This window comes from Aythya marila, assembly GCF_965140915.1.
Source record: "Aythya marila genome assembly, chromosome: 4".
Taxonomy (NCBI): domain Eukaryota; kingdom Metazoa; phylum Chordata; class Aves; order Anseriformes; family Anatidae; genus Aythya; species Aythya marila.
The window spans coordinates 17,851,231-17,871,486 of record NC_139045.1 but is presented as its reverse complement, the minus strand read 5'-3'; the positions used below and the strand labels follow the sequence as shown (position 1 = coordinate 17,871,486).

General features: G+C 39.4%; 1 protein-coding gene and 1 long non-coding RNA gene across 4 annotated transcripts in view; one reads left to right on the top strand and one right to left on the bottom strand.

The window, feature by feature from the left end:
- Window positions 1–12,954: 12,954 nt before the first annotated feature.
- MTMR7 (myotubularin related protein 7) overlaps window positions 12,955–20,256 on the top strand; it is a 48,931-nt gene continuing 41,629 nt past the window's right edge. For all 3 annotated transcript variants that reach the window (XM_082760291.1, XM_082760290.1, XM_082760292.1), the window contains exon 1: window positions 12,955–13,039. In XM_082760291.1, the coding sequence (XP_082616417.1) occupies window positions 13,016–13,039 (24 nt within the window). In that variant the 5' untranslated portion in view covers window positions 12,955–13,015. The remainder of the gene's footprint in view (window positions 13,040–20,256) is intronic.
- LOC309878108 overlaps window positions 16,325–20,256 on the bottom strand; it is a 29,298-nt gene continuing 25,366 nt past the window's right edge. The window contains exons 3-4 of the long non-coding RNA XR_014317483.1: window positions 19,905–19,963; window positions 16,325–17,856 (exon numbers count right to left, since the gene is read on the bottom strand). This is a non-coding gene — a long non-coding RNA (uncharacterized lncRNA). The remainder of the gene's footprint in view (window positions 17,857–19,904; window positions 19,964–20,256) is intronic.

Sequence of the window (20,256 nt, the reverse complement as noted above, 5' to 3'; positions counted from 1 at the left end):
AATCTATAAGATAGTGTTCATCTATTTTAACTGTTTAATACCATTTATGTGTTGAATTGTAAGTCTTGAACCACCTGGGATTGGAGCTCTTGAGAAAAGGTGTACCTCAGGCCCTGGCGAATCTGGAAAGTCACCTGTCCTGCAGGGCCTAGCACTCTCAGAAATTAATTATAAGAAAGAGAGCCTACACTCAGGAAATGTGTGAGAGGGAATGGAGAGAGGAGGGAACAAAGAATGAAAACAGGAGGGCATCTGCCTCAGCCAGTGGGATCTGTGAATGTGAATGGGACTGAAATGCAGAAACAAGGTGAGTACCCATCCAAATGCCCCCAGAGCTGTGTGACTGTTAGTAGTGTTTAAGAAATAAGCCAAGATGCTAAAAAAAGGTTATTAATCTTTACAGAAACTTCTCCCAAAATGTGCTATTTTGAAGGAGAGTAGCATTGATAGACATGTAATAAAAAACCCCAAACAGGAATTTTTTCATGGTTATCTCAAAGCGCAAAGAACAATTCTGCTGCAGATTGTACATTTTGTTTTATGAGTAACTTTGGCCCTATCAGTGTGATGCTTCTGCATTCCTGCTGTCATTCCACAGTGCTGGGACTCCAGGAGGTTCAGTGGCAGAGGAGACATTTTTGTGGCCATCTTTCTTCTAGTGGCTTCCTGCCAAATGGCTTCAAAATAGGTTCTGAACTCTCCCAGGTTCAGAAATGTACCGAACATGTAAATTGCAGACACTGACTCCAACTGGAGGTTAACAAACATACCAAACTACTTATAATTTCTAAAATAAGACTGCATAAATTTTCATTTGACCATTCTTTGTCAGTGAAAAGAAGGCGTAATATCAGAACAGAAAATATTTGAATCTGTGAGTCTGGTAAAGTTTCCTTGGCAAATGCCAGCTGTTTGCTCACATCACTAGAGCAGAGTTTTCTTCTCCTCTGTCACCTGGACAGCAGCCAGCTCCCTGGGTGTAAATCTGCAGTAAGCAAGCCTTTAAGTTCACAGTAGCTGATTAACTAGCTTCGCATTTCTGTAAGAAGTTTCTGCTCTATGAATACAGAGTGTTGCTTTTCCTGCTTTGAAATCATGAAAAACATCTCCTGTGTGCAGATTCCCTGATTTCTCATAGAGGTTGTGCTCACGTTGCAGCTCGTTGTTCAGGTGAGGCTCTGATTTCCCTGGCTCAGCAGCCAAAAACTCTGGGAACCAAATTGCCATTCAGAGCTCCACCTTTTTATAACACACCACAAATCTCGTTACCACAGTTTATTTGAAATACAAGCAGGTTGGCACCTTTTTTTTTCGAGAAAACAAACAAACAAAAACCATTATTGAATCACAGTCACTGCCTCGAGATATTAGTATGGAAAACCAACTGCCTTTGAAAATCAGAGCAGGTACAGCTCCTGCCCATTGCACTTTTTATAACTCTTCAGTTTTGTGGGAAAAAATCTACCACCAGAGTACGCAGAAATTTGCCAAAAAATCAAGAATGCTAAAAAATAGAATAGAATAAAAAAGCTAACAGAAATTTAAGGCTTTCTGTATTGCTAGGCACACTTCCAACACATCGGTCTATTCAGCGTGGACTTTCCCATGCCCGGTATAGAAGCCAGAAGTGTTACTGCACATTAATAGCTAGCCTCTGCAGGCTGTGTCAGTCATCTTGTCCGCAGGGACCGATGCTCACGGATGAGGGTGGGGGTGGATCTGGCAGTGCAATGTGGGAGCCAGCTCCTCTCAGAGAAATTTGGAAGTGGTGAAGGTCATCCAAAAGTGGCTCGGACTGTCACTGTCACTCCAGCTTGCAAGACTTCCCACTGAATTTGATGCCGAGTCTTGCCTAGCTTGTTATCAGAGTACTTTCATTGGAGGGTGACCCAGCAATGTCACAAGAGGTGAATGGATGTCATTCCTCTTTTAAGCTACAGGGGACAGTATATGGGATGTTCATACTACAGGCTTCTGATATAGTTGGTCATCTTCTCCCAGCTCCTCTAGAGCGTGAGTCTGAGCAGGAGCAAGCTTTAGGGGCACTGGATGGATCCCTGCAGCCTGCACTGAGTACCTGGGAAACTTTCCGGCCTGGCCACAGAGGTCCTGGGCCTAAAGCTGGGTTGTGTGAAAGGTAGCCTGGAAGGAAATAAATACCGTATCTCCATTTTTTTTTTTTTCCATTTTCTTTCGTTTTTGATTTAGAGTGACAACAGAAAGCAAAAGCGTTTAGACTACTGACATCCCTGCCCAAAAAGTCATAACGATTCAGAGAAGCTCAGAGTTGTTCTGATTCATAATGTGCCAAGGTTGAAGGGTGAAGTTCAGCCACCGAGCACTTGCTGTGAGAGGTATTACGTAAAACTGCTGGTAAAAAGGTACGGTTGCCAAAGACTGTATATATCATAAAAATGATGCTGGCAACTCCAAAATTTTCTGTCACAGAAAATACGTACTGATTGCAAGCTTATTCAAAGAGAAGCCTTTTATTCAGGATTGAGTCTTGTAAGGTGCTACACACTCCCTGGAAAGTGCTGACCGCTTTAAACATCCCACTGAACGTCCCTTGAGTTTGGGTTAGTTTAGTATTGCAGAATGAGGTTCTTAGGCAAGAAATCATATCTTCCATGAAAAGGGAAAGGGTAGTTAGGGTGAAGAAGGGTGTGGGATTGTTCAAAGTGAAGACTTGCAGCTGCCTTATACAATGTATGATCCAGCAACAATAACAGAAACATGTTTTCTATTCTTAGCACTACTTAACTTTTTTTTTTTTTTTTTGTAAATACAACTTGTAAGACACTTTGGTATGCTCCCTCTCAACAATGCTCTGATGAATTTGTTATGAGTCCTACTGAATAGGAGCTTTTATCCTGCTGCTGTTTGCACCTTCCAAATAAGTCGAATTTTAGCAAAATATTTTTAAAAAGAGATACCAGGTTTTACACTATTTAGTCCTATGCCAGAGGTAACACTTAAGTGCAGAAAAGGTGGGAGGAAGTATCAGAAATGTAGCTTTTTTTTTTTTTTTTTTTTTTTCTTCCTTTTTAACCAGTTTTCTCTTTTTTAAAAACCAGGAATGCTTCAAGTTGTACAGGTCACAAGAGTCCCATACTCATGAAACAGCTTCTTCACCTGCAACTGTGAAAACTTGTTATCTTTGTACACCAACTGGCTATTCCTGACTTGTTTTCTCCACCTTTCAAGTGACATGTAAGAGTAAGTTTTGGAGCAGGGCTTGGGCAGCATGATTTCCATGTCTATGTGAACATTTTGTTGCTGCACAATGCTACTTCAGCATACCTGCTTCTGAAGACTTCTAGTGCTTGCTCCTTTGCTCCCATGATTGCTGTACATCTCATCAGTTTTTATAATGTGACTCCTCTATTCATTTGGTGAAGAGGGAGCTATCACACTTTTTAAGTGCAGAGGGTTACTGGCTCGGAAATCAGCTAATCACGTAATTTTCTTCTAGTTAATAATATAAAAGAAATTTAGGAAAACAAGAATCTGACCGCACAACTTCTGAGTACCTGTTAAACTGTCCAGATGATAGACAGCATTCCTAATCCCTTCGAGACACATCAACAAAGAATATAAAACAGTAGAATTTGTCAGCTATGAATGGACTGCTCAATGTTGTAAAAAGATCCTACTTGTCACCTTATAATTTACTTTTTAATTTCCTTGCTCATATTAATATATTGGATCATATGGCAAATAGAATCAATTGATGAATTTTTAATGTAACAAATGCTGGAAAAATAATTTTTTGATGGAAGTCATGGTAAAATGTGTATATTTTGTTCTATAGAAATGCTGAGGCATAGAGTTTCTTATATTTTATGCCTACAGTTATTGCCATATCAAAATCTAACCAAGGTCACTCTGTTGTGAGGGAGAACCACATGTGAACTAACAACTGGAAAATTAAACAGGGCTCTAAATTACACAGACCTTGGATTTCTACTCTACCAAATCTACCTCACATATTTCTATTTAAATAAGCCCTGGAGGGTTGTGTTTGTCTGACTGGTTTTTATCTAGGAAACATACTGTCGTAACATATTGGCCAATATTAAATATGGAAAGAGATTTATACAATAGAAGCAAAGACTGTATGTGGTTTGATTTAGACATCTGCTAATGCTTACCCTTTTCTACCACTTGTCAAACTTTATCTTTAGATGGTCACATTAAAATGGTCATAAAAACAGTCACAATAACATTATTCTTCACAGTAAAACAACACTTAGGTGTTAATAAGTGACAACCTAACAAAAACAGCATGTCATCCTAAAAAGTATATTTCTGCACAGTTTAATCAACTCAGTTAAGTCTTGGGCAAATCAAAGAAGGGCTTCCTTATCCTTTCAAATGTAACAGATTTTGTACTGCTTAAATAAAATAGTTCAATTCTGAAAAGAGACCTTTGGGATCTTTCAAGCTTTCCTTCAGATAAATGCTTGACCCGATGTGGATTTGGGGAGCTTTTTTCCTGAAAGTTATGTTCTGGGCTTTTTGGTGCATAAAAACTCCACAAACTGAGGATACCTCTTATTGTCTCTGTGTTTCTCTCCTCTAGTTCACCTTTCTTTTATCCATTTCTGCATTACATTGAGAAGAAAAACGCCAAACTGTGCTTTTCCACAAATACAAAATTAAGGACAATTATTAAAAAATACACTAGAATATGGAAGAAATTAACAAGCTGCTCTACAAAGACCTTTTTGAAACATACCAACAAAGGGCTTGTCCAAAAAAAGTGGATACATGTCCAAGAAAAGAAAACATCTAAAGCCATAACATCTGAGAGAAAAAGTTATCTTGAATTCCAGTATCTTCTTGCATGTTTCTGCAAACTGAACTTTCCCTCCTACAAAATGCACCAATAAGATTAAAACTTCAAATATTTCTTTTAAAGATTTTCTAGGATCATAGAGATTACAAAACAAAAGCTATGCTTGTACACCTAGAGATTTTAGTGAAGTTATTCCCTGAAACTCATTTTCCATGTAACAATTGTAATAACACTAGGACTTTTCTTAAGTTTCAATATACACAAAAATGCAGGCATTCCTTTCCCTGAGCACCAGGCCACCAAAGATACTTCTACCTAGTCAATTTGTTTTACCATCTCCTCCTGCCTCCCCGCTCTTCTCTTCAGCTGTAGTCAGAGACAGTGGAGCTCAATCTCCTTCAGAGTTACTGTGGGACTGCTGGGAGGAAACCTCTGTGGTGGAGCACTCCTTGACTGTGTAGAAACATAAATTGCCAAGGGTTGTTCTCTCCCTGCCCAAAACAATCCCAACGTTTTCCCAGAGCATTCTGTTCTCAGGAAACCCCTGAGATGGACTCATTCCTCATGAAAACCACCACATAATATGCTAAAAAACTTAAGTTCTGCATACCAGAGAGCAGCCAGTTTGGGATTTGGCCCTCAACTTTCCTGTGCATATGGTAGTTCATTCCCAGCAAGAAGATGCCTATTGAATGCAGAAACCATTTCATTTTTTCTATAATTCTGCTGACTACACTAATATTTACTATGATATTACATTCCTGACACTGAATTCCTGCTCTTAGCCCTAAATGTAAGCTGTGGGATGGCCCTGGGAAGGGATTTCTGAGGCTAATAAGCAGCAGTAGACAAGGTGCAGTAGGCAGCTATATTCAGTATTGGGCTATCAGCACCTAGCTTATCCTTCATAGTCCTCCAGCTTCATTCTTTCTAAAAAATTTTTTTAAATTTCAGAAGACATTTTCACAAGCCCAGCTATTAATGGAAGCCATGGTATTAATGAATCTCACATTGTGATCAGTGAGGCTGGGAGACCTTACAAATTTCTCAGTTAGGTGGGGATGAAAATGTAAATCTTAATTTAATTTTAATTTAAAATGTAAATAGGTGAAAATGTAAATATTGCTGATTTTCCTACTATGAATTTTCATAGTGACTGCAAGTCAACCTGTTCTTGGGGATGCTGCCACTGCCAACCAAATGGGGGCAGGAGATGTCCAGGATGATCACACAGACAGTGGCTGTGCTATTGTGGAAACTGGGTGGCCAGCAATAAGCAAGACTGGGCAGGAGTGACGCTCTACAAACAGATGCTCATCCTCTTCCACAGAGCTAAAAGCTGGGAAAGGAGTACATTGTTGCTGAAGGGCAGGCACTACCTCACAGTAGAGGCTTGCAGGTGTGAACCTACATACCTGTAAGCTCTGCCCCCTGCTAGTCAGCTTGGGCTACAATGATGCAGTTCCATTTCTAGTTTTATAGAGGCGAAAATCTTTTCTGACTCCCAAGGGCCTGGAGAGGACTCCAGCCAAAGCCCAGTACAGGACTTAACCTTTGATATTTCAGGGGTAATTCCTCAACCAGATTCTTCTAGCTGCATTGGCAGCAGTCCTTGCATGATGATCAAATCTGGATATGTGTTGGGAATAGCAAGGATGAGAATCCTGGATATTGCTTTTACATAGCTTGGTGATGTATAATGTGCATGGTGCAGATGGTTGGTGAGCCTAGCCACAGAGGTGTCTGTCCTATGGGGGCACCACGACCGTGGAATAGCTATCGAGCCAGGGTGATGTGAATGGTCTTAATTGAGACTTCTATAGGTGCAGATTAGCATTACAGATATAAGCTGGTAAGTAGCAGCACACAAAGTTCAGTGCTTTATGATGTGTCACGCAGCAAAAATACAATGTAGTCATACTCTGTATGAGTTGACTATAATCATTAAGATAGTTAACCACTAACCTCAGACTGGACAGTTACGTATAACCATATCTGTAGCTATCTGTAGTTAATGATACGTCTCATCCCGCACATATTTTTTTTCCAAAGATTGCATCCTTTCCACTCAGATGAGAACCTTTCAACCATGATAGCTCATGCATCTTGGCTGTGACCAGCTGGCAAAAATACCTTGGAACAAACCCCTGGACGTTCCGCTCTAGGAGCAGAGTACATCAAACACTGTCCTCCCATGCATAACCCATGAAAATAATTGACAGTGATCAAGAACATAAATCTAATACTACACGGGGCTGGAAATTTTCTTAGACAAGACCTTGGACTACAGGCCTTTCGGCCAGGGAATGCCAGAAGGAGTTCAACACACCTTTCTTCAGAACCCACACCAAACTTTATTTACTTTTCTCAAAAATAACAACAACAACAACAAATGGAACCTTTAAAAAATACTTCTCAGGTGAAAACAAAGCAAATTGAATTCAAGTAATAAACTGGATAAATTTTGGAAGAGCACAAATGAATTCAACCATAACATCCTGTCAGGCTGAACACTGAGGTTTCTAAGACCCTTGCTTAATCAGCTATTTCTCATAAACTAAATTGTTTGCCAGTACCTGACAGATGGTCACATAATTTGAACCTCCTTTTCACAGAATGTAAGTAAGCAAGACTTCACTGACCACTTTCACAGTGTCAGCTTATCTCCTTAACACTGCAGGATGTGGTGGTGATCACTTCCTTTTTCAGAAGGATTTCAAGAGGCACAAGTCAGCCGAAAGTGATTCTGGCCACTTACTGTGATGGCTGTTTGTTAGTAAGATGCTGGGAATCACTTCAATTTCAGTTCTGTTCAAACAACTGTATTTTGCTTCAGCACCTTATTAAAAAAATAAAAATAAAAAGGTAAATATCCCAATGTTATAGTTTTTTATTAAAGCATGGAGGCAAACTAATTATTTACCCAAAAAATATGCTTGCATATGGTATGAATTCAGGATAGAAAGTAGCATTTCAGTGAAGTTTTTTTTTAATGTGTTCTTGGGGAATTGTTTTTTGTTGTTGTTGTTGTTGTTTGTTTGTTTTTCTACATACAGCACCAGAGCTTCTGTAAAATTTGTAGACTAATGAAACCATTTTGCTGCCATCATAAACTTGTGCATAAATCTTACAACTTGAACGACTGCATTTGCTTCACTGAATTATGATCATCACAGGTCATTGGGAAGTTTCAAGATAAACTAACTCTTCAGTGTTTTAAACACAGCTTTAGCTAATTATATAGAGCCCATGGGATACTTTATTACCCCCCCCTTTTTTTTTTCCTTCTCCTCTGTTCTTTTTTCCCTAAACCCAAATACGCCATGTTCATTTCTTTTATTTCATGTTGGGAAAAATGCTGTAGGCAGGCCATCAATACAGTCCCATAAGTTAATAAAATTTTCTTTGTGAAAATGTTGAAAGATGCCATGCTATCATGATTTTATGTTTCATTCAATACTGCATCAGAAAAAAACACAGTCATGGTCTGCTTTGAGCTCAGTAGTCTTACTTCCTTCTCCTAACTTGTTGCTGAGCCTGTTACTAAATGTTTCAATGGAAAAAATCTGAGAAAATAAAAATGCATTCATTTTTGTTAAGTATTTTTTTAATATCAGTTTAGGAACTATTTCCTGTCTAAGATTCTGGATGAGGTACTGTCAAGGTTGACAGAAAATTAGAGATGCTACAATTTGGAGAACCCCTCTGTGACTCTCTAGGAGTTGGGATGGCTCCTAACACTTCTGCTCAGAGAGAATTCAGTCACCCACTGTCACTCATGGCTGATACCCAACTCTGTAGCAAAGCTGCCTGCAATATCAAATCACCGTGTTTAAGTGAAGTAGCACATCTAGCAGCTTCTGTTGGATTTTAATGAAAAGTAAGTTCTTAAAAACAAAACAAAACAAAACATTTGTTTCTTCTATGTTTCTCTACGTGGCTGAATGTTCAACTTGAGAGAAAACCTGCTCACATATATCCAAGTAGAGCTAATGTGTGGGGAGAGGGGTGCTTTCTTAGAGGTTTCCAGTTCCCTGTATAGCTATATATTACGGCAGTGTCCTTCTTAGAAGCAGTAAAGGGCAAGAGGAAGCAATCACTTCTCACTGAACTGACAAAACAGTGTAAGTAGAAATACTGATGTATGGGGATCTGTAGAACAGGGTAAATCTCTAAGCAATATTACACTACTTCAAGAGTTTAGGAACTCTTAATTGCCTTGTGGAAGTGTCTTTTTCTCTACTGGCTATACTGAGATGCACTCTTCTCCATTTTCCCCATATAACGCCCATTGTAATAACTAGCCCCCTCCTTTAGCTGTTCTAACCTTTGTGGTATGACTTACACCAGCTCAAGTATATCACAGCTGACCTCCTAATACTGTACTTCACTGCCAGTTGTCCTGACATGCTTTTTTAATGGAAAACATAGCATTTCAGAGTAGCAGGATTAACTGTTCTAATCTTGTTGAAATGCTCTCATTTAACAGAAAGTTAGGACTGTGCCAGCTGCCTTCTCATTTGGTGGAATCCTCCTGCTAGAGACTGGCCTTCCATCCTGAGGTATCCCAGAATTTTATCTGTTTTATTTCTCCTCTCTACATCTCAGGCCAGGTGCATATCTGCTCAGCTATCTGCAAAATATGATCAAACCCATTCCAGTTTCCAGAGGACTGCTGGTATTTTCTCCCGTGAGAATGTTGTTTTTATAACAATGCAACAATGTTTTATAACAAGGCAAAATCAAGGATTGCTTTGAGTAATTCTTGAAGGAAATGTTGAAAGGTCAAGCCAAGTAACAGTTAGCTGAGTTAAACAATAAAGTCAGAGCTGCTTGCTGGATCCTTTACAGGGTCACGTGCAGCTCCTGCTAGATTAACTGGGAGAGAAGTTTGTGTGTCCAAGTGCATTGGCCACAAGAAACTTGGGATGTTCCCTTTAAAAGTTCAAAAGTTATGAAGCACAGAAAGAGACACGCTGTTTCTGAATCCATGGTACTGATTATCCAGGGTGTAAACACTATAGACACCCGCAAATTGCATGCCTGCATTTGCACCTTTGGCTGCTATCGTTGATGGCAATAGGCAGTAGGTAACAGGCAAACAGTAGCTATGATGCAGCAGCATCTGCATGCTGCCCAGCCTGCTGAGGGAGTGAAAGCACCCCACCTCACACACATGAAATTATGCCTTTTTGGCATTTGTCTTTCAAAAGGGTGTGATGTTAGAGTCTTCTCTAACATGCCCCTGAAGAATTGAAATTAATCATTTGAAAAGTGGCATGAAAAGTTCTGAAAGAAGGAAATAAGGAACTTTAAGTTTATCTTCTCAAGGGGTTAAAACAGTAGAGCAGTGCTATGGAAATGGTGGATGAAAAAAATTTCAAACAATAGGGTAAATATGCCTAAAATTTATATGATTATGATGTGCTACCATTGTTAATCCAGAATTACCAATCTGCATTAGATGAATCTTTTGTGTATTTTGTGTAGATAAACAATTTTCAAAAATATATTGTATTTTATGCTAAAAAGCACTGTTGTTTCCCCTTTGGTAATATAAAAGTCTACGAATCTTTCTGGATATTTCCATAAGAGTAAGATTGATAAAAAGGCCAGGTGACTTTGAGGTAATTCTGTTTGATTGGCTGGCTCATTGTTTTAAACAAATAATGTGCAAAGACCCGTGTGCTGAACTGGACGAGAAAACTTTGATACCTACAAACTACCTCTCACCCTGAGTCCAGAGACATTTCGTTGGTGACATGCCATTAGAAAATTCTTTGTTGTTGTATTTGCTCCATCCCTTAACCCCAAACCCAAGCAGTCTGCCTTCATCCCACAGTAATACAGTCTGATCCCAGCCTCCATGTCTTCATCCCATAAATGTATGCTTTCAGGTTTTAGCAAACTAGGCCAAACCCCATCTTTACTGATTATGGGCACAGAAAATAAATACCCTGGTGTCATTCTAGTCCTCAATGGATGGCCTTCTTCAAGGGGCATTAATCAGGAACTTTGCTGTTAGTTGCAGCAGTTACATCAAAAACTATTTATGCATGACAATTTAATTTTCTTGTCCCTGCTGCTTCTCTGGAGACAATATTTCATTTTCAGGATTGTTAAGACAGCAACTTCCATGAGCATGACATGCAAATGAAAAATGCAAGAGAACTTTGAGAAGCTTGTGTTTATTGCAGCTTTCTGTAGCTTTCTGTGACAAATGCAGTAGGCAGAACTTTTATCTAAATCCAAGTTCTGTTTATGGCTGTACTCATCCATGAATTATTTTACTAATCCAGTACAGGTCAAAAACTCTGGCAGTATGTTGAGTAACTGATTGCTACATAAACAGTCTCCTCTGAGCAACATCTTAGTTTTGCAGATATTGATGAATGCGAAGCAAAGATAAAGCAGCATCAACAGTAGGACTCGAACTTGGCCATAATGAATCACAAGATGTACCAAAGAAAAAGTCTCCAGGGACTAGAAAGAAGAGCATGCTTTCTTCCAACTTTAATTACTCACTGGCAGTAGCAAATGCCAAAAGATGATATTATATGCAATGAATTACATTAACCATAACTGCAAAGGAAACAGTTTATGCGGATGGTTAATGCTTAACTGTTTCTGATAACTCTGGCCTAAAACAGAGAGCAAAATATGCCACCAATTGAGCCTTGTGAATACAAGATTCTTTATGCAATTCATGCACTTTTATGGATGCCATCCAGTGAATTTTCCAACAGAAATTGATATCTTCAACCCTCATATCAGATCTGAGTGAACAGAGTTAAAGGGAAAGGCTGAAAACTCTCAGTAGAAGTTTCGTCCAGTTGATGGTGTCCTCAGATAATGGTTGACCCAGCCACTCCTGCACAATAACAGCAGCTGAATTATGAGACAAAAGAGGGCAGAAATGGGCCAAAACAGAAGAAGGGAACCCAGACATGATTTGCCTCCTACTTCTGGCAACACAGCTTCTGTCTCCTTTAATCAAAGAGCCAGCAGAAAAAAAATTTCCTAATGCTGAACCATCTAGCAAGAATGTGGCAGGACTGGAGCCAGCGCAGTCCCAAGCCCATCATTCCCTTTCCCTTAGGGCAAAATACATTTTTTTGGTAGCACCATTATTTTCAGCATATACTTTAGCTTTCACAACATGGATTAAGCTTGTTCTGTTCCCTGCAGGCAAGATAAGGATACATACGGAGCTTCTGCTCTGGAGCAGGGCACTCTTGCCGTGGCCTTTGTGTATTTTGACAGGTCTTCACATTTGTTCCTATTCCTCGGTGTGCCTAGCCCAAACAGGACTAGCCTACTTGTCAAGAATTGCTGTAATACATTGATGAATATGGAATATTTGGGTATTTTGTAAGCTTCAAGGGCTACGCTGTATCTGAAATTATTAGCACCACATTAGCATAAATTGAAGAGTTTCAAGAGGTATTCAAGAGGTAAAAAGAGGTATCTCTTGGGCCAGGTAAGGAAAAGACAGGACAAGAAATTTCTTGCAGAAGACTGAAAAACGCGTAACACAAAAAAATCTCCCTCTGCACCAATCTGAGGATGCAGCAAAACGGTTAATTATTGAGACAGACCCGCAGAGCCTGAGACAAACAGAATCAGTGCCTCGGTTTCAATAAGCACGGCTTTTGTCTTTGGGATACTGCGCACGCCGGGCCAGGGAACAGCTAAACACAGGGGGAGGCCATCTCAGCCAGAGCTCCCTTGGCCGTTTCCGAGCCTTTTTCTGAAAGAAAGGATTTCGCCATGTCGTTTCGGACCTGACGGCGAACTGCCGCAGATCCTCCCCCGGGCTGTGCCCCGCGGTGCCCGGGGCCGGGCCGGGCGGGCGGGCAGGATGCGGCCCCGCCGAGCATCCCCGCCGGCGGTGCTGGATGGCTGCTGCCGGGGAGGTGGGGCCAGCCGCTGACCTGCCCGCACCGACACACGCAGGCACGTTATCTGCTTTCAATAAATAAGTACCTTTTTTTTTTTTTTTTTTAATCATCTTTTTCTTTTTTTCTTTTATTTTTTTATTTTTTTTTCCTACCTGCGCAGAAAAGCGCGGGGAGAAAAAAAAATTACTATATATATACATATTTACATACATACATATATATTTATTTTTTTTTTAAAGGAGGGGAAACTGGGAGCGAGCCGCAGGTGTGGATGGCTGCCTGGCTGGCGTGAAAAGCAGGGCCCGGAGCCACCATGGAGCACATCCGGATGCCCAAGGTGGGTCCTGGCGGCCGGGCAGCGGGATCAGACATGCAGGCAGGATCCGGCCCCTGTGAGGTGGTTTCATCATCACCACCGTTATTATTATTATTAAGCCATTCTGCTGTTTCAGGGGCTACCGTAGCTCCTGCTACTCTAGGGGGTGAGCACAGCGATGTGGGCTGGGGATTTATGGGGCTCCTGAGTTGCCTTGTGGGTAAGCAGAGAGGGGCACCCTGCCTTTCGTCCACCTTTACTGCATCCCAGCATGTAAGATCTGGCCGTGAATTTGTTTAGTTTCTGTAGGCCAACCAGTGTATTCCTTCTACTTGTCCATCTTTCCAAGCATAAAGCCTATATTTTTTAAAAATTATTTTTAAATTTTCATCTTGCGCCAAAAAAGAAGATACAGTTTTGACCACGACACACACACAAAAATTCATTCAAAATAGTGCTAAAAATAAACAGCAGTATGTCAGCTTGAATTGGGGGTAGGAGATATTTTTATTTTATCTAGTTATTTCTGTACCACCTAAAAGATCTATTAAAAGTTATTTGTTTTGTGTACATGTTACATTAGTTATATAACAAACATTATGTAATATTTGTTTATTGCTAATATCTAGTATGAGGACATTAATTTGAGATGAGATTTGTCTTGCTCAGCTTAGATTTTTGGGCCTTTTGGTGCTAAACTGCATACATCAGGAATGTAGGTATTATAGGAACTGCCCTTCCTCCCCTCTTATTTGATGAGCTGTCATTTTGTGCAAGGAAGGCTCTCAGAACACCACTCTCTCCTACCACAGGTGAGAAACAATCAGTGAAAGTTGCCTGCACAGGTGCTTCTGCACAGTGGCCGAAGAATGTTGAAAGCACAACTGAGAAAGATAATGAAAGCAGATGAATAAGGGGGGGGGGGGGAAATCTTAAATCTTCACACTTGTTTTGAACAAATGGCCTCAGCAAGCCCCTGTTATGAGCAACGGAAGCTTTTCTACAAGCAGATGCCTTAAAATGTTGCTATGCATATGTAAAGCCCCTGTATCAGGCAGCTGTGAGAAGGCCTGGTACTGATGGCTGAAGACTTGCCCTGGAACCTTTCCTCAGTGGGAGTTGATTCTGCTGTCTCGATTCCTGGCATCTCCCTATGTGGTAGCTATGCTAGAAGTTACGTCTCTGGTATAATCAAGCAGTTTAGATGGCTTGAGGTAAAGGTGCATTTAAATCCTTTAGAAATCCTTCCATAAATGTATAAAAGCTAAGTGAGTATTGATGTATTGAAATACATCTCTCCAGTTATTCCTAAATACAGTCACGTGTCTATGTTTCTACAGTTACCTGGCAGAACTGATATTTTTGATTTGTTTGTACAGAAGAAGTCAGCTTAAAATGAGTGACAAAAATTTATTTTTTTCTGGTTTGTTTTGGTTTTGCTGAATTTCTAACTGGTAATTTGGAGTTTAATGTTAAATGAATTTGAGCCCCAGCAATGTAAAAAGAGATAAGAGAGAGCTATGTTAATATGAGGATATTCTCACTGTATTGCGTGGAAGTTAGTCTCTAGTATCGTGTTTCCTAACCCCATGCAATTTTGTCCTGAAAGAAGCTTGATAAGCAACTGCCCTACTCTGTAGAGGTATTTATTTTGAAATAATGGGACTTTGCCAGATTCCCAGCCACTTTGAAAATCAAGATAAATCCCATGCATTGAAAGTTAATGAACTTAATAATACTGGAAAACAAAATTCCTACCCCAAGTAAAAGCTTTTCCTTCAAAAGGCAGTAAAAAGCATGATGTTCGTTAGGACCTGGCAACTGTTTTTGATTATAGTTGAAATACAACAGTATTGATTTACTGTTTGTAAACATTAAAATAAATCCAATATAATATAGCCATCATTTAAACAAAATAATAATAAATAATAATAATAATTTAAAAAGTGAAGAAATTCCATGTTGTTTGGACAAATAATTAATTTAGGTCATTACTGCATGCCTGACAGTGGCAGTGGGAGAACCTGTCCACCTTCTACATCCTGTCAGCATCCCTGGTTGTTGCAGTAAGGTCCAGCCCTCCCTGCTTTGATTTGTGTCCATTTATGGACCTCTTGTGCGTGAGTTCGCCAAAAACCTTTCTGAACGTGCTGACACCCGCTGCCTCCACAGCCTGCGTGGGAGCAAATTCCAGAAGATCACAGCTGTAGAAAGAATTACTTTCTCCTATCTGATAAAAAAAAAATCTTAGTAGTTTCATTCACGACCCCCTGCATCTAGCTTCAATGATTTGGTAAATAACAATTCATGTTCACCTTATCCATGTCTTTACCATAAATCTTTATAACAGCCCACCCAATTATGATAGTTTCAGGGAAATGTCAACAATGACCCCAAGATCCTGTGTGGTAACTAGCAGATCTGAGGCTTTGTAGGACTTCACTGCCCTACTCTTTCCTTCCTATCTTTTAACCAGTTTTCAGTCTGTAAGTGGAGCTTTCCTCTAGTTTCCTTCTAGTTTCCTATATGGCAGCATCACAGCTCCAGTGGGATTTCCTATTGCAAAGGCCATTCTGAGTCTTTCCCAACAGACTGTGTGCATCCACCTGCTCAACGGTCCTGTTCTTCCACATGCTGTCGATGTGATAACGTGATTTTGCAAATGGTACATTGCCTAGTCTTGCACCAGAAGATGTAATGCCTTTAATTCTACTCTTAAAGAGTTTAACTGCCATCTCTCCTTACTAAGCAAAAATAACATGTCAATAGCAGAAATAGAAACCACTTGACAACGCAGCTTTTCTTCATTATTTTTGAAATGGTATTCCTTAGACCTACCGGAGAACACATAGATGAGTCTCTAACACACTCTTTTATGTAGCAAATGCCATCGTCTTGTTGTGATATTATCAGTAGAATGGAGAGTGAACATTTGATGTGTGCTTATACAAATATACACAGGCAGTAATGATGTAAATATCACAATGAAAATGTCATCCTATATATGAAGACTGTAATTTGAGTATTTAAGAGTTGCTAACTGTCATGCAGAGCTAAGTAGAATGGTGTATAATTCCAATAATCAATTTAAAATTAAAAATGAATAAAACCACTGTCAGCTATTAGTGTGGACTGAGCAGCAGGATTGCTTAGGATAACTGCCCAAGCCCAAAATGTGATAAACTGCTCATAACACTCATAAAAAGATAATAAGCAATACTTACACACAGACTAGAAGCACATCTTGTTAACATCCACAGAGGCGTGTCTGACCATGGACAGGTTGACAGATAAAAGCTCTAAATATTCACTTATTTCTTAGGGGGACTTCACACACTGTTGCTAGTCAGTTACTTTGTTTTATTTACTTCTGTTCCATATCATTTGTCTTTGCATATTGGCAGCAGGCCTACTAAATGAGATTCGTATTATAAAGAGTACATCATATATATCCCTGGCGTAGCAGCTGTCTTCAGTGGAGTTAGTTCAGAAATTCATTTGGCTGAGTAACTCTTGTTAACGCAATACTTGGGATGACTTGAGTTGCTCAAGTGCTTTCATTTTTGTGATGCTATAGTGAGGTATTTCCTTTCAATGATCCCTTTCTCTGGCAGAATTTAAGATACAATGACATTTCTCATGATAATGACAAGTCTTTCTACCAGGAGTATTACTTTCCAAAATTAATTTCCAGCATATGTAAATGAGTCGTGTTGCCTTTTATTTTAAATCTATTTTCTTTTTCATAGTTCTTTCTTTTTATTCAAACAACTTCATAATACAAGTCAATTTTCCCAATGTCTCAATTGGTAATCCATATAACTTTCATCCATTTTGTATATGACACATCAAGTCACTTACTATGTCTTTTTTGGAGTAGTACTAGAGGAAATCCAGAGCTGTCTTTGATTCTGGAGGATTTCAAGATAATTTCATTATTAGTGAAATTAAACTAACTCCTGCTAAAAGGAAATATTGCAGTGACACTGCAGCTCCAGTGACTCACATAGCCAGAGCTGCTCTTCAGGTCTTGGATCTCTTCCTCACATCATGGTTTTTGTTTGGCTCATTCCCAATATTCTCATATATTTGTGAATACCAGTTTCTGTCTTGTTATATTGGAAGATTTGGGCTGTGGTTTACGTCCCTGAGCAGTATTTCACCTGTTTGGATGTTTTACTTCTTTCTCTTAGGCTTATCAGTTCATAGTGTCACTATTTTCCTTCTTTTGGAGTGTTTCTGTTGGACCCCACTTCCCTCCATTCTTCATCATTTTATTTCTCTTGGCAGGAACTTTTGAATTAAATTGCTTTACATTGGCATGTTCTTACTTATCAGACAAAAAAAATATCTCCCAGAAGCCTGTTGTCGCAGCTGAAGTTCTGCGAAAGCACCAGCAGGGTTCTGATGAAAAATTTTCCTTTTCCTGGCTGTCTCCCCAGGAGATTACTGGGGATCTGAGAACTATCCTTCCTTCATGTCAGAAGTGAAACTGGACGTTTTAGAGAGTCTGAGCTCCACAGTACTAAGTCAGTTGTCCAACCTGGAAACTTAACCATAGGTAGCTCTTGGTTCCTGGCTCCATAGCCGACACCTGCAGCTCTCACAGCACATCTTAAAGTTCTGGGAAACTTGCCTTTGGCTGTGGACTTGAGAGTTCACCTCTGTGGAACTGGGAACCTGGAAGCTCAGGGCTGATCCAAGGCACTGGCCATTTCTGTTTGATGGCGGTAGCCACATGGACAGGAGATGTGCAGTGCTTAGGGCAAGGAGCCAAAGCAACCATGGCAGATTCAGCACAGAAGAGTAGACAGTAGACAAAACCCTTCATCCTGTTGCTGGAATTTCAAAATATAACAAGATTATAGTGGCTTTTCCCCCTTTTTCTTGAGCATGGAGTGGGTGGACCAAATATATCCTATTTTGTCCAAGTAGGTTGTGATTTTTCTATTCTCAACATGCTGAAATATTATGTAAATGATCTTATGACAGTGTATTTTTTCAAACAACTTGGTTGTTACAGAGGACTACAACTAAAACTTTGGAGTACAGTTTCAACTGAAATGTCATTTTTCTGCTTATCTGGTGGAAGTTTGCCTTGTTTTTTTTTTTCTCCTGTTTGTGTCTATTAAAATAATCAGCTTCATCTGTTCACTACTCTTACACCTGCTTTCTCAGTCCTGTAATCTGAGTCATATTTCTCATAGTGATATATTAAGATGTGTTCTCTTAAAGAAACAGAATACTACTTTTGGTTCTCTTCATCCATATCTATTTCTTAGTCTTTGGTTATCCTGTTGGAAGTTCCACGTGAAACAGGTTAAGCTGTTAAAACATGTCATATATTCATCATCTCAAAACTCTGTGCCTATGTATTAGTATTAGCCTGTGGGACAGCTGAACATTTAAATAATAGCTAATTCAGACTCAACTAGTTACTAGTTACATCTAAGCTAGCGAATCCAGGAGCATACTGACTTTTGCGAAGTAAATTACTTATTCAAGTGAGCAAAGGAGCTGTCGTACTAGATCAGGATAATTGTGCTTCTGGTTTAGAGACCAAAACATCTGATTCGGAATATTAACTAAAAGACATTTAGAAGAGGATGAAGGTAAGAATGATCCATCTGGGAAGCTGCTGCCAAATTTATAAGCTGAAGCGAGAACACTGATGAAGCCAGTGATCCAAAGGTTTTTTAAGGTAATGAAGGTGTTCCTCTGGCTTTAAAGGTCTCAGAAACCAGCACTTTTGTTTTTTTGGTTTTGGTTCTTTTTTCACTTGGTGTTCTTTATTTTACATTACCTTTGGCATTAGAGCCCTTTGATTCTGGATGCTTTTTCACCTTTGAAACTTGATTTTCAAACACGTGCCTGTTCCCAATATGCAATTTATTTCTGTTTTGGTTGCAGTGTTGTTTAAAGAAAAATCAAGTGTCTTGCTTTTTCTCATATTGCTTGAGTAGCAAGGCACTTTCTTCTGTGTGAGACTCATATACTGTGTCACTATATTAACTGGAAAGGTAGTTTATATTCTTATATTTCTAGTTTTCTTCTTTTTAAAAAAAATTTAGGTTGCTTTGTTAAGTCCATAGTAATATAAATATTTTCCTAATCCTGGAATTGGCAGGTCCCCTTTGGGTTTTTATGCCAGATTTTCATATTTTCAATAATGTGACCCTCAATAAAGAGGCAGCTGAATAAAGTCACAAAACAAGCTCTAAAAACATGGTTAACCACATGCTTTAATTTTCTGTCTTGGTATCTGTGTCTAATCCAGCAATTCTAAAACTTGTTGCACTGAAGATGGTACTGAAAGTCATTAGAATGTGCCTGCAGGATATTCTTTGATTTGTATTTTTGTGTAGTAGGAGACTGAGGTTGGAGTGAAGGATTTGGGAAGTTTGGCTTTGGAGTGGTCAAGGCTGGAATCTCTAAGCCTGCAGCTGGTGGACTCAAGTGGGGGGTATTTGATCTGTCCGTGTCTGCTAGCTAGAGCAATGATCTATTTGGCACAGAAAGCGTACACTGCCATTTCCTGCTGAGAAAGCCAGATCCATACCATGAGAAAAGGGACTCCTGCAGATTCACCTTTAATGCAAGTCTTTGTTGGCCTGTGCAGCTCAAAGGGATTGGTGCTGCTGCTCTGAAATAGACTGCTGAACAGTGCATAGTTTTGAATACACAATGGAGCAACTTGTATCGAATGGAGGAATTTATATATACATGTATACATACATGATTTTGTTCACTGCACCTTAGCTCCATGCACAATTGTTTCTCCTTACTATAGATTATTGCTGTGCACAGGAAGTTTTTGTTTTGTTTTGTTTTTGTTTTTCAGAGCTAAGTCTAAATAATTTTGGAAAATGTAGTAAAATGCACTGACCTGTGAAATTCCTCAGTTGCTCCTTTCTCCTTTTCTAGATAAATGGGATTGAATGTGGACTGAAAGAGAAAACATTATGGAAAAAACTTTGAGCTGTGATGTTGACACCATATTGCAATGCTGTATGTGCCTGTAATAGGTTACAGTTCACTGCATCCATTATACAACTGCTACTCAGTTGTGTATGCTAACAAGGTACTGACTTCCCACTTGTAGATCATAGCAGACAATAGAGGGTTTTTTTAATCAAACAAATTGTTAGGTAATATTTTCACTGTCTTGCTCACATACTAGTCATTCCTTATAACTTTTTTTTTTCCATCTCTTTTCCAGTATTTCAACTTAATTCATT